Source organism: Hyaena hyaena, unplaced genomic scaffold, assembly GCF_003009895.1.
Source record: "Hyaena hyaena isolate Hyena2069 unplaced genomic scaffold, ASM300989v1 scaffold_439, whole genome shotgun sequence".
Lineage (NCBI taxonomy): Eukaryota > Metazoa > Chordata > Mammalia > Carnivora > Hyaenidae > Hyaena > Hyaena hyaena.
In genome coordinates, this window is record NW_024081067.1 from 1,214,101 (window position 1) to 1,227,244 (window position 13,144).

Below are 13,144 nucleotides of genomic sequence, written 5' to 3' on the forward strand. Positions count from 1 at the left end.
CAGTGTAGAAGGGACATTGGCCTTCACTTCCAGCAATTCAGGGCACTGTCAGGGAGACATTTTCTTCTCAATGGGAAGTGTGAAGTGTGTGGTGTGCAGGGGAGGACCCTTTGGTTACTTGAGACTTTGAGCTTTGAGAAGTTCTCTGCATAGCAAGAAGTGGAGACCTGAGTTCATCTTTGGGGAGGGTCTTTTTCTGGTTCTGTGAAAAGCACTCTCATGGGCCCTTTAGTGGTCAAGCAAGTTTTCACCTAACTCAGTGTTTTAGGGGAAAACTGTGACATCACAGTTAATCTGAAAACAGATAGTCTAGAGTTAGACTAAGCAGCGAAGTGAGCTGGTGTGCTAATAGTTGTGTAGAGTTGAGTCATGTTGTAATTTGGTATTAAAGTAAGTGTACCTGCCTAAATGCAGTGGCTCAGAGCTGTCCTAGATTCCAAATGAATATTTATTAAAATGAAAGTACACTATAGTGGTTTAAAATTAGAAAAATTTTAAAATAGGATTAAGAACCAGAAATCAAGATAATGGGAGCTCCTAAAGGAATGAATCATTTATAATTTTCCTCTTGATTCCATTTCATCTATATAACCAGAAATTTCTTCACAAAAAATTTTTGTGAAATATTGAACGACTTAGGGTTCATGACTCCATTTAGGGTTTTTGCTCCTTCACAAAAATAAAACATTTTAGGATCATAGAATGTACTCAAATACTTGTTGATTGAGGTGAGATTTTTATTTGCTAGAAAAGTGTTTAGTTCAAGTTCATTTAAAAAGTCCTTGAGAAATGAATGCAGAGTTCAAGGTACATATTCTGATTTGATAGAAAGGCACTAGATACAGGATTCCAGGTTTCCATCCTTTAAATCCGGGGAAGAAAGGAAATCCAGGCTCTCCAGCCTAGCTTTGGCTTCATTGATAAACGCCCTGGAAGCTCTCTGCAGGGGAGGCCGGGGTGGGCCCATTGGAATCCCAGAGACCAGAGTCATGATGGCTTTTGTCTGTGACACTCCGAAACCTAGATGGGAAAAACAAATGAGGAAATGTGACTGGAACTGTCCACTTTGCCATAAACATCTCAAAGCAGAGGTCATATTCTTACAGTGACTTCTACAACAGGATAAGGTGGAAATAGAAGAGGGGAACTTTTCTGGTCACTATGACAGACTGAGCAGACACAGGAAATCCCTCTTCCTGTCTCAAACATATAGAAAAGATGGACCGTTTGAAACAAATTGACAAACAGTGAAACAAAACAAAGGAAGACTCAACATCAACTTCAGAAGCAAGAAGGAGGGACCAAAGGCATCAGGAAGAAAGAAGTCAGTGTGGTGAAGAGTTGCTGAAGCCAACTGGTCCAGGAGGGTAATCTGACTCAGGGATACGCCGCCATGGACTGAATGATACAGGACTTAATCGCTAAGACAGAATTTAGTTCAAGTACATCTAAAAAGTCCCAGAGAAATGCACTATTTAAGAGGTTACTGGGCCGCCTGGGTGGCTCAGTTGGTTAAGCGTCTGACTTCAGCTCAGGTCATGATCTCATGGTTCGTGGGTTCAAGCCCTGCATCGGGCTCTGTGCTGACAGCTAGCTCAGAGCCTGGAGCCTGCTTTGGATTCTGTGTCTCCCTCTCTCTCTGACCCTCCCTGCTTACACCGTCTCTCTCTTAGAAATAAATAAGACATTTAAAAAAATAAAAAGAAAATAAAATAAAATTACTTCAAAGAGAAAAAAAAAATAAATAAATAATTAAAGTTAAAAAAAAAAATAAAAAGAGAGGCTACTGTTTTAGAGTTGGTGTTATAAAGCTGGTCAAGAATGCAAGATGAAGCCTTGGGTCTGTGCATGGTGGTGGTGGTGGTGGTGGGGGGGAGTTGCTGAATTAAACTCCCTGTGTGAAACTGGTAGCCAGCCTGCTGGTCTGGGGAGAGAGAGGCAAGGAAGCTTGGTTTCTACCAGGGCTGTGGATGGAAGAAGATAATATGAAAGAAACTGCAAGTTTCTGCCATTTATGAACACTGGGTCCATATTTGCATTAGGTACTTGGTAGAAGAACAAGATTAAGATAGTAACCTAAAACCTGGTTAGAATTGGTGAAACTCCAACAGAGGCAAATGTAGAACCACTTGTTAGGACACCTTATAAACTAGAGCACAAAAAATTCTCCAGGAAACAACAGTCTCTGTTTTAAAATTTACAAAACACATGAGAAAAAGAAGCCACACAAGAGCTAGCAAATGCATAACTGACAAATCTCACATCCTGAGAAAGGATGATACACAATTCTGAAGCAGATCTCATAGAGATAAAAGAAGCAATAGAAACCCTAGGCTAAGATAAGGGCATATATAGATAAATTACAGAAAGATCTGGGGAAAAAAACAAAAAGAAATACTAGAAATGAAAAGTTTATATCCAATGAAATGAAATAGTAGAAAACAGAGCTAAAGGCAGAATTAGGGATTCTGAAGATGGATCTAAGGAAACAATACAGCACAAACAGATACTTGTTTTAACTGGCTATCACTTTTGTATCCAAGGTATGAAAAGTACTGTCTTTTGCTAAGTTAACCAATAGTAACAATTGAACATCTAGAAGGAATATACTAACATGACCAAAGATATAGTTTGATGAATGCAAAATGGCCCTCCCAGGCCTATTACAAATAGTGGAATAGGGAGCTACCCTCAGAGTAAGATTTATTTATTTACTTATTTTAAACATACACATTTATTTATTTATTTTAAATGTTTATTTTTTGAGAGTAGAAGTGGGGGAGGGGCAGAGAGAGGGGGACAGAATCCAGAGCAGGCTCTTCATGTACAGCAGCAAGCCTGATATGGGGCTTGAACTCACAAACCATGAGATCATGACCTGAGCTGAAGCCGGATGCTCAACCACTGAGTCACCCAGGTGCCCTGTAGACTACAAGTTTATTAAAATAAGTAACTCCTTGACTAACTCCTTGACTACACCATGAAAGCTCCAACCTGAGGAAGTCTGAAACGATTTCTTTTTTTTTTTTTTTTTTTTTTTTTTTAAATTTTTTTTTTAATGTTTTATTTATTTCTAGGAGAGAGAGAGAGAGACAGCGTGAGCAGGGGAGGGTCAGAGAGAGAGGGAGTCACAGACTGAAACAGGCTCCAGGCTCTGAGCTGGCAGTCAGCACAGAGCCCGATGCGGGGCTCGAACCCACAAACCGCGAGATCATGACCCAAGCGAAAGTCGGACGCTTAACCGACTAAGCCACCCTGGCGCCCCTGAAACGATTTCTTTAAAGATATGTTCTTTTAAATCATAGAAATTATCCTCAAGAGTCCACATTCAAAATACAAATATTCTGGGGGTGCCTGGGTGGCTCAGTCCATCAAGTGTCTGACTCTTGATTTCAGCTCAGGTTATAATCTCACGGTTTGTGTTTCAAGTCCCACATCGGGCTCTGTTGCTGACAGCATGGAACCTGCCTGGGATTCTCTCTCTCCCTTTCTCTCTCTCTTATGAAATAAACTTAAAAAACAAATAAGTAAAATGCAAATATTCTGGCGAAAGAGTATCAGCTAATATCTTAGGGCTCTGTGTGACAGAAATGTTGCAGTATCACTGCTGGATGACCTTATATGTACACAAGTATACTTTTTGCTCTAATGTTAACAGTTTAATATTTATTTGAATGTACTTTAGGAACATACACAACTACCAAACCAAACCCACAATTCTGTGAAGTATGGCTTAGGTAGAACGAGGGAATAATAATAGGTGATTAATAGTACTTGTGGCACATAAATAGGACAAAAATCATGGAAGTGGAAGAGCGAATGGGAAACAGCACCTTTGAGGGATTAAGAGAGCTAGTGGAGGATCCTGAGAGAACGAGGGGCTCTGCATGGCTGGTGCTTGGAGCTGGGGGGTGGGAGGGAGTTGCCAGGAAAAGACAAAAGGCTCTGAAAGGGAGGTGGGAGGTCTGCCAAGAATAAACCTAAACCTTTTCCTGGACTTGACCCAAGTTCTCAGAAAGGGCCAACCTCCTCCGAAGTGGAGTGACATTTGTCATTTGTTATGGGATAAGATTTAGGAGACTGTGAGGAGGTTTCTCTATGCAAATTCACTGTATTTTCCTCAAGTTCTACTTTGTCCTATTATCCAAACCTCCATCCGGCTGAGCTTACTTATGTTAATAAACTCTTTTTTACATTGCAAATACTCTTAGGAGAGCTGTCAGTCATTCACAATTTAGTAAGATCTGTATTCAGACTGCCTTCCTCCAAGCACTTGGGCTGTAATCAGCCACTGTGTGGTAGAATTTTAATGAGCAGGGGCAGGATGGTAGGAAAAAAGAATAAAATAATGGTGTGCAGGGTAGGGAGGCAAACAAAGTGGTAAAATGGAGGAATAGGATTTGTAGAAGGTGCCAAAGACCCTCCAACTAGGTTTACTTCACCATTTTATAGGGTTGGCCCTGAAGCTAGTATTGGAAATAAAACTCTGCCTGCAACAGAACATGAAAAGGTGTACTTGTTGGGGGCACCTGAGTGGCTCAGTTGATTGAATGTCCAACTTCAGCATAGGTCATGATCCAACATTTGCTGGGTTTGAGACTCATTATCAGGCTTTGCATCGACAGCATGGAGCTTGCATTGGATTCTCTGTCTCCCTCTCTCTCTCTGCCCCTCTCCTGCTCTCTCTCTTTCTCTCTCTCTCTCACTCTCAAAAATAAACATTAAACAATTTTTTTACAGGTGTCCTTGTTGAACCCTCACAGTGATGGTGTTCCATTTCCTTTACACTCATAACAGGCAAAGCAGAAACTTACCAAGTTTGAGCACAAAGTTGATAAATCTCTGAATACAAAACTGGAAAGGAAAAAAAAACACACACAAATTACAGTCAGTATTACTAAGCTGTGATAACAATTTAGAAATTTTCGAGGGCAAAGGACAGTAACCCCAAACTAAAAAGCCCACACACCCTGGTTGGCTGAAGGCCTGTCAGAGTGGAAAAGAACAGCCAAGTGAGGATGGGGTTGAGCTCCACCCAGGAGAAGGCAGGATCTTTTCATATATGTAAACTTTATAAAAAGGGCTCTTGCAGAAAAGAAGCGCCAAAGATAGAATTGTAGGACAGAGTTAAGATGGAGGCAGGCACACTTTATCCATCTAGCTTGCGGAGCTAAACTATCAGCTAGTGTGGCTCTTTTCCAACTGGGGCACACCAATGTCTGGGGTACTTTCTGAGATCCCTAAGGGGCACTTAGTCAAGGCTGAGGTTTATGAGAATAAATAATTTCTAGATGCTCAACATCCATAAATGCTATTTTCTGAAGCTGATGAGATGAAGGATTCTCATGTGATAGAGGTACAGGTTGTCCATTTATATTTCCTTTTCATAGTCCTTTTTCTCCCACTTTTGAAAAAAATAAAGACGTACCTCCTACATCACTGCCTTGGGACACCTCTGGGAACCACATAAAGGAGCAGATCAAAATACTGGTATTGGCACTGACAAAGTGATGGAGCGACTCCTCTAATTAACGGGTAACAAGTCCTCTAAAAAACCATAGGGCTTTCTACTTTTTGCTTTCAACATTATTTTCAATGTTGCTACCCAAAAGTCACTAAAGCATTCTGTGATTTTTAACATGACTCAAAAACTGTTCAAAGGATTGAATGACATTGCTGCAACAAAATTTCTTCCATTCTTACAGGGTTTCACAGCACTCATTTCCCTAAAAACAAAAAACAGAAATAGTATCGATGCTGAAATTAAACTCATCCTGGCATTAAGTAATATTCATTCATGAATTTGTGAGCTAATTCATAAGAAAAAGACTCTATCCATCTCATTTCTTAATAAGATGCATTTTCAGTAACATTTTACTCTTACATTGTTTTCATCAGTCATATACAGTCCAGCAACAGAAAATCAGAAAATTCTGTGCAGAATCAAATGTTAACACCCAGAGCTTTATAAACACATATGTATTTATTTCTTTTCTCCTTCATGCACAAACTGTGGCATATCACATTCATGACTCTATACCCTGTTGCCTTTTTACACTTAATATATCATGGAATCTTTCCAGACCTGTACATAGAAAACTACCTCATCCTTTTAAGGGCTGCATAGAATTCTACTGCATAACTCAAACACAATGTACTTAACCATATCCTTACGGATGGATATTTGGGTTGTTTCCATCTTTTGGTATTATAAACAATGTTGTATGGAACATCTCCGTACATGTGTTATTTCACTTATGTAAATATAACAGATGGCATTTAAGTCCATTAGAATGAATAAAGTCTGCCCTAACTTTTTGCTGGTCTGCTTCCTCACTTGACTGTAAATTCCTTTAGAGCAGAGACAAGCATTAATGCAGTTATACACTTGTCCCAGTTCTTAGCTCCTTGGCCCAGTCCCTCGGACTATGAATGAGTAAATGAGACCCACTCACACTAGTCTTATATAAGGAAAAAAACCAGAGACTGTGGTAAACTGAGTTCCTTACCAATACCATTTTGAGTGGCACTAATGAGGGAAAAGAAAGAGATGGAAACTGGACCAGTCAATGAAAAGAAGCCACTAAATGGAATGACTCCTATCACAGCTGTTTTCACTGTCCACCTCATCCCATGGTTTCCCTGTCATGCAGCTTAGAACAGATTGAAATTTTCAGAAATAACTTTCTCTGGGAAACTAAGGAAAAAGAAAATAACCATCAGAGCAAAAAAAAAAAAAAAGGCAAAGTCTGCACAATTCAGACTTCCTATCTGAATTATTTAAACCAAAGTCTTGTCAATGTTTGGTTTAGTTGGCAAAGCTTCCTAAGCCCTTACCCTGTTCTTGCTCTCAGCTTCATATGATCTGGGGCTGAACAAAGGTGACTATTAAACCAGCTTATTTCAACTAGAAATAGGAAGTAGATTTAGGCTAGTTCAATGTTCAGGCCTAAAAAGTAGGGAACTAATTACTCCTGGCAACTGCTCCCTCATGTTCTTTCTGACTCGGAGATCAGGTCACTCCGTCTCCCTCCAACCTCCAGGATGCTCTGCACTTCTGCTCTGTAATATCTAATTGCCCCATAGGCAGCTTGTCCTGTTAAAAAAGATTCCTTATCTGAACCTTACTGGGATCCAGCACCTGCTCCGATCTTGCCTATTCCTTTAATTCCTGCTTGTTTTCTTGGGATGCTCTACTCTGTCACTTTGATTATTCTTATACTCCACTCAGTCACCTTTATTATTTACTATTTTGGAGGCCAAGTCCTTCTCTTGTGCCCACCCTATTTCTTTCCAGCTCATTCCGCTTACGTCAAGTACACATATTACTGAGCTGCGAGATTGGTTCTGCCCTTCGTGAGGCTCTTCATTTTCTAGACAGCTAGCCTGTCCTCCACGTAGTATTAACAGCGGTCACCATTTCCCCTGGGGTCTTCCCTGTAAAGCATCAGCTCCTGCTCTTTTTCTCTTCCTAGTTCAAAGCCAGTGTCTCCTTTTAGATCACTCACTAGGCTCTTGTTTCTGCCTGGTGGATGCTTCCAGTTCTCAGCACATTGCAGGTGAAGATGACTGAGCAGCTCTGACTCTGGCTTAAGTTTCCCCATTGTGAGTTATCTGCTCACAGCTTCTTCATAAACTCTGGAGACTTGGGTGTCAGGCCCTCAAGGGGATGGCATGTGTTCACTTTCCCAGAAATCTATCGCTGTTCTTTCATACTCACAAAAATACTTTGAACATAGAGTAAAAGATCATTTGTAGGAGGAACAGAGAGAGGTCATCCCCGCATGGAGCCTGTCCTGATTAGACTTGTAGGAAACACAGACAATGGGGACAAGTTTGGTTTTAAACAAGAACAGGTCAGAAGCAGAAGGAAAATGAAGAGAGAGGCAGCTAGGCAATTTTAACAAGGGCAGGTAAGGCAGGAGTGTTGATGAGAAAGAATAAGCATTATCCAGGGGGAAAGAAAAGTGGCTGTGACTTATGTGAAGAGAAAAACAAGTTAACCTGATGGTTCAGGGCTGAAGAGAAGTCCTTTTGTTCAAAAGCCTCCAACATCTGGTTTGTCTTTTTTCCCAGGTAGTTATAGGTACTGGAAAGAAAACAGTATAACTGAAAGATCAGTAACTCAGCGGGAGAAGTCCAGGATCTTCAAATCCTTTTGATGCTTAAAAGGGAAAAATATACCAGGCCTTCTAGAAGTCTATTTTTTGGCCCTAATCTATTAGAGATCAGATGTCTTCAGTTCTGAGTTTTCCACCAACAGTAAGCAGCGCTAAGAGGAGGCAGAGAACACCAAAGGGGATAAAGAAAAGGAAGAAAAATAGGAAAAGGATAAAGTTAGAAAAAAAGGGAAAATCGAGAGAGATGGAGTAGTGTATTTGGTAGGGAGTAACCGAGGCCAGCGTCTGCCTCAGGGCACACGCACAGATGCAATGCTAGACAGGAGCTGTGGATAAAATACAGCATCGGAGCTGAGGCCCAAGTCTTATGCTGAGGAACTGAGTGAATGGGGCAAATTCCAGCAGATTGTCTTAAATTCTCTGCCCACTTTATACATTACCTGTAATATAGATGCTTAAACAATTCATATATTACCTAGAGATTAGTTCCTAATAATAATATTAATAAAGATAATAATGAAACAGGAGATCATTTACTGTCTGTTGTGTTCCAGGTGCTTGACATAAATCATGTCTAATCCTCTCAAAGCCTTGCAGGGTACTCCTGGCTTCTATTTCACTGTGAAGAAACTCCAGCTTAAAGAAGGCTCCAGAGTTGTGGCAACGGCTTCACCACCTCATGCTGCCATCTATTACAATTCAGCAAACATAAAAGTGAGAATAAGTTATTTGATCTGATAAAGTGTAGACTGAAAAAAAAAAAAAGGTCTAACTCTACCAATAAAGACTAGGCTAATCACTGAATTCTCAGAGAAATCAGCAAGGTAGATGTTTACAGAAATTCTTAACAAAGATGCTTCCTCAGTGTCAAGCAACCTCTCATAGAGTTAAATCAGTATCAGAAAAATATATTTCTCCTGATGTACCAAGAACAGAATGTGGTTGGTACTTCGTATATATAGACCCTGGAGTGGGCAGCCAGGGATTCCAAGAACGTGAAGTTCCACATTATCTTCTGGTCATAAAGTAAGGAAAAAGAAAATACAATAGCTGAGGCAAGTCACTTATAGATGTGGAACACTCCCAGGTCACAATATGTACGTGAATGTTGGAGGAGTTTCAGAATACTAAAATTCAAATCCCAGGGGTCTTTGGCATATTTGCTTAGGGAGGAATGTGGATGTACTTTGCTTCCAGATTATGTTGAAAAGAATTAAAATGCCTAATGGGGGCCAAAATAGCAAAAGTCAAAAGGGTAAGTATTTCCAGGGGGAAAAATTAAGAATTTCAGAGCCAGGCATTCAGGTCTCCTCAGCAGAAATGCCCCTATAGTAACAATGGATACTGCAGGCCATTCTGGCTTGGTGATTAAGGCATGAAGATGATTCAACTTGATTATTCTTTTTTTTTAAATAAATGTTTAAGTTATTTATCTTGAGAGCGTGGCAGAGAGAGAGAAAGAGACAGTTTGAGTGAGGTAGGGGTAGAGAGAGAGGGAGACAGAGAATCCCAAGCACGCTTCCATGCTATCCGTGCAGAGCCTGAGATAGGGCTTGAACCCATGAAACTGTGAGATCATGACCTGAGCTGAAACCAAGAGTTGGACGCTTAATCAACTGAGCTACCCAGGCGCTCCCAACTTAATTATTCTTCATCAAAGCCATGCTCACCAACACATGTTATCAATATTACTTTGCTTCTTCCTATACTTTTCCTATAGGGAGGAAATGTACTTTCAGTGAATACAAATATTTCAGTCAATCCCTTGCAGGCACTTTTCTAATAAATTAGGTTAACATGTGCAGTGGACATGCTAATCGAATTTCCTGCCTTCCCTAGCCTCTGCTAAGTAGGCATCAGGCCACATGATTCTACTTTCTTGGCTGCAGGTGGCTGGGCCTTAGGCGAGCTGAGGGCGGTGCTATCTAGGGGTACCTGGAGGTGCCATGCTTGAGCAGCCATGACAGGTCGTGTGCACTGAAGCACAGTAAGCCCACCCGGAGAGCCAGAGAGGGAAATAAAGGGGTGCGCAGAGAGACACGGGGATGAGAGTCTCCAGGGGACCACAGACGGGAGAACGCTCTGCTGCGGCGGCTGAGAGATTTGCAGTCCTGGGTTCTCATCTTCTCTGAGGCCTGACTGCACCTCCTCCTCTTCAGTTTTATGTAATTTTCCAGTAGTTTATACCTTATCTTCCTCTACATTAGCTCCTTTGAATGGGTTTCTGTTATTAGTAACTGAATACTTTCTGACAGGTTGTGTGCATGCTCTCGGCTCACGTGCCTCAGCTCCAATTGCAGCCAATGCTTGCAAGGAGGATGGCTGAGTTAACAAACTGCTACGCCCTACATAACTCCTTTATATTGAAAGCCGGGGGAGGGGAGGGCGGGGAGAAAGGCAACTTTTATTTAAAAAGGTGTCCATGTAAGAAGTATAACCACTATGCAGTGACTACCTCTCGCCGGGGCACTCGACATTTATAACTGTTGGGAAAAACAGGTCAGGCTTACCTGCCCACCGCTCCAGTAGCTCCCATCACCAGGGCACTCAGTAGTTGCTAATCAAAAACAGACACAGAGCATTCGCTTTTGTGAACAAGAGAAAGAGAGAAGATGCTGCTCTATAAACAGCTTTATAAATTGTTCCAGAGGGCAACTAACGTGACAGGTGGCAACTTACCTCATCCACCCCAAAAAGGAAAGCAAACTGCTGCTCGCGATTCTGATCCACACACTGCCCGAAGTCTAAGAGATCTGTGTCACTGAACTTCAGCCCTTGGAAGGTGGGGATCTTCTCCTGAATCCCATCCAACAATTCCTCTGCACGAACTGCTCAAAACAGTCAATGCCTCACTAATCTGCACACCGCCAGGAAATGTCAGATGCGCCAGAGACTGCATCTTGTAGGTCCCCCTGCATCTGCGCAGAGCGCCAGAACCTGCTCTCGGCTGATCGTCATGCACCCTCACCTAGTGCTTCCTTCCTGTACACTTGGTCAAATCATAGCCCTAAGCCTTCTATTCCTTGAAGACAACACCTGAATGTTTCCAAAGCACAACTTCTGTTTTTTTCTTTTAAGGAAGTAGAAAGGAATGAAATGTAAAAAATAACCTAAGAAATTCCATCTAATTGTAACAATCTTTTTGCTGGAGAAGCATAGTAAGGATAAAAGGAAAGCTAGAAGAAAAGTGAGGAGGGCTCAGGGTACCTTCCTGTGTTTCAGGCACTGAGAATACAGTAGGGGACACAGTTGATACAGTCTTTCTCCTTGAGAAAGTCTTACTGGCTTGTGTCTTCTAAGAAGTGGGGGGGGTGTGATAGACACAACGTACCTGCTTGAAGTGCCTAGGGGTCAACCTGTCTTTCACATTTAAAAACTTTCATTATAAAGTAGTGTCAGTGATTGATAAGACTAACTTATTGTGGATCAATTGGAACCAGCTGGTCAACAATATTACGCTTTGATGACATGGGGTGAGTGGGATGGAATGGGAGTTTTCTTAGCAAAACAGGGTAAGATATGAGAGATGGAGGTACAGAAACATTGAAAGAAGCCGTACTTACTCTTCACCCCTGTCAAGGCGGGAATGTGATAGTAATAAAATGGCAATGCCGGGGCGGCAGCAGCCACCTCCTTTAGGAAATTAATCAAGACATCTGAAAGAAAAGCAGGAAAAGCCATGGTGTGAACAACATATCAAACACTGGCATTCCCTGGTGGGGGAAAAAAGTGAACCCATCTAAGGAAATGCAACCATCTCTCTCAGAAGCTGAAAAGTCTTGATCACTCTTGCAATCCCTGGGATTGCTATGGCAATGCCATTGCAACTCACTCCATTCAAAGTTTTACTTTCCTTTCTGCAGAAAGGCCAAAATAAGATGATCACTTTCAAACCATACTAAAATACTATTAAAAAACTGGTGCAAACCTTCCCACGTATTAAGAGAAGCTCATGAAATACTCTCATAAATGCCAGAAGCCCATCAGGAGGGCTCTTACCCCACAAGGGCTAAATGTGATCAGGCAACAACAAGGAATTCGCATTAGGATTAGAATCATCAAGTTTTGACTGAGAACATTTTACAACAAAAAGATAAATAACAGTTGCTCTAAGAGGGAAGTTCTATGAAGAGTGGCCTATCTCCCAATAATTCAGCCAGAGGCTGGTTCTTTCTCTGTCTGGGGAGAAATCCAGGTATGGTGAAAGAGAACTCACTCTACTTTACTGAGGGATTGCAATTTCCTACATCATCCACTGTGAACTTCAACTGCAACATTACTGCAGATGATAAATAAATCTAGCAGACGTGCTTACACCTTGGCTAGTGGAAGAGAGAATCTTTTTTTTTTTAAATTTTTTAACATTTATTTATTTTTCAGAGTCAGAGAGACAGCACAAGAATCCGAAGCAGCCTCCCAGGCTCTGAGCTGTTAGCACAAAGCCAGAGGCAGGGCTGCAACTCACCAACTATGAGATCATGACCTGAGCCAAAGTCAGATGCTTAATCGACTGAGCCACCCAGACATCTCTAACTATGTATTTATGTAATCATGTGTGCAATTATGGATTGTCTGTTTTCAATCCTTTCAAAATTTGCATTTCTTTGTTTCTAATCAGGAGGATTAAAAAGACTCAGTAGTCTTGTGTAGTAGTAACTATAAAAGTAGTTTCCATAGAGAAAGCAGAGGAGAAAGCAATTAACTTGTTATTTTGGGAGACAATGGATGTTTCTGTGAAATCTCCCTCAAATTCATTACTCATTCAACCTTGAACAGAATGTGTATTCTCAAGATGCCCATCACTTAACATTCCTCTTTTTTGAGAAAACCGGTCCCATGCTTTGCCATGTTACCCTGACACTCTGCACAACCGACCAGACTAGGAGTGAACACCTGACTCAAACAGGCACCTATAGGCTGATCTCGGGCTTGGTGGGTGACCCAATCAGGTTGCTTGGCAAAGTCCTTCTTAAAGGAGTCTTTTCTTACATGGACCCAGGGAGGCCAAACATTCTGGACCACTG

At 41.4% G+C, this 13,144-nt stretch overlaps 1 protein-coding gene across 6 annotated transcripts in view; it reads right to left on the reverse strand.

Annotated features, from left to right (window-relative positions):
• Positions 1-716: 716 nt before the first annotated feature.
• The window catches only part of NPL (N-acetylneuraminate pyruvate lyase), a 37,761-nt gene continuing 25,333 nt past the window's right edge, over positions 717-13,144 (reverse strand). For 4 of the 6 annotated variants that reach the window (XM_039252996.1, XM_039252994.1, XM_039252995.1 and 1 more), the window contains 6 exons: positions 11,684-11,776; positions 10,800-10,948; positions 10,631-10,677; positions 8,005-8,089; positions 4,815-4,854; positions 717-1,020 (listed from right to left, as the gene is read on the reverse strand). In XM_039252996.1, the coding sequence (XP_039108927.1) occupies positions 836-1,020; positions 4,815-4,854; positions 8,005-8,089; positions 10,631-10,677; positions 10,800-10,948; positions 11,684-11,776 (599 nt within the window). In that variant the 3' untranslated portion in view covers positions 717-835. Of the gene's footprint in view, positions 1,021-4,814; positions 4,855-8,004; positions 8,090-8,657; positions 8,810-10,630; positions 10,678-10,799; positions 10,949-11,683; positions 11,777-13,144 lie in introns of those variants that run through there. The other 2 variants (XR_005531914.1, XM_039252997.1) reach the window with 2 other exon arrangements.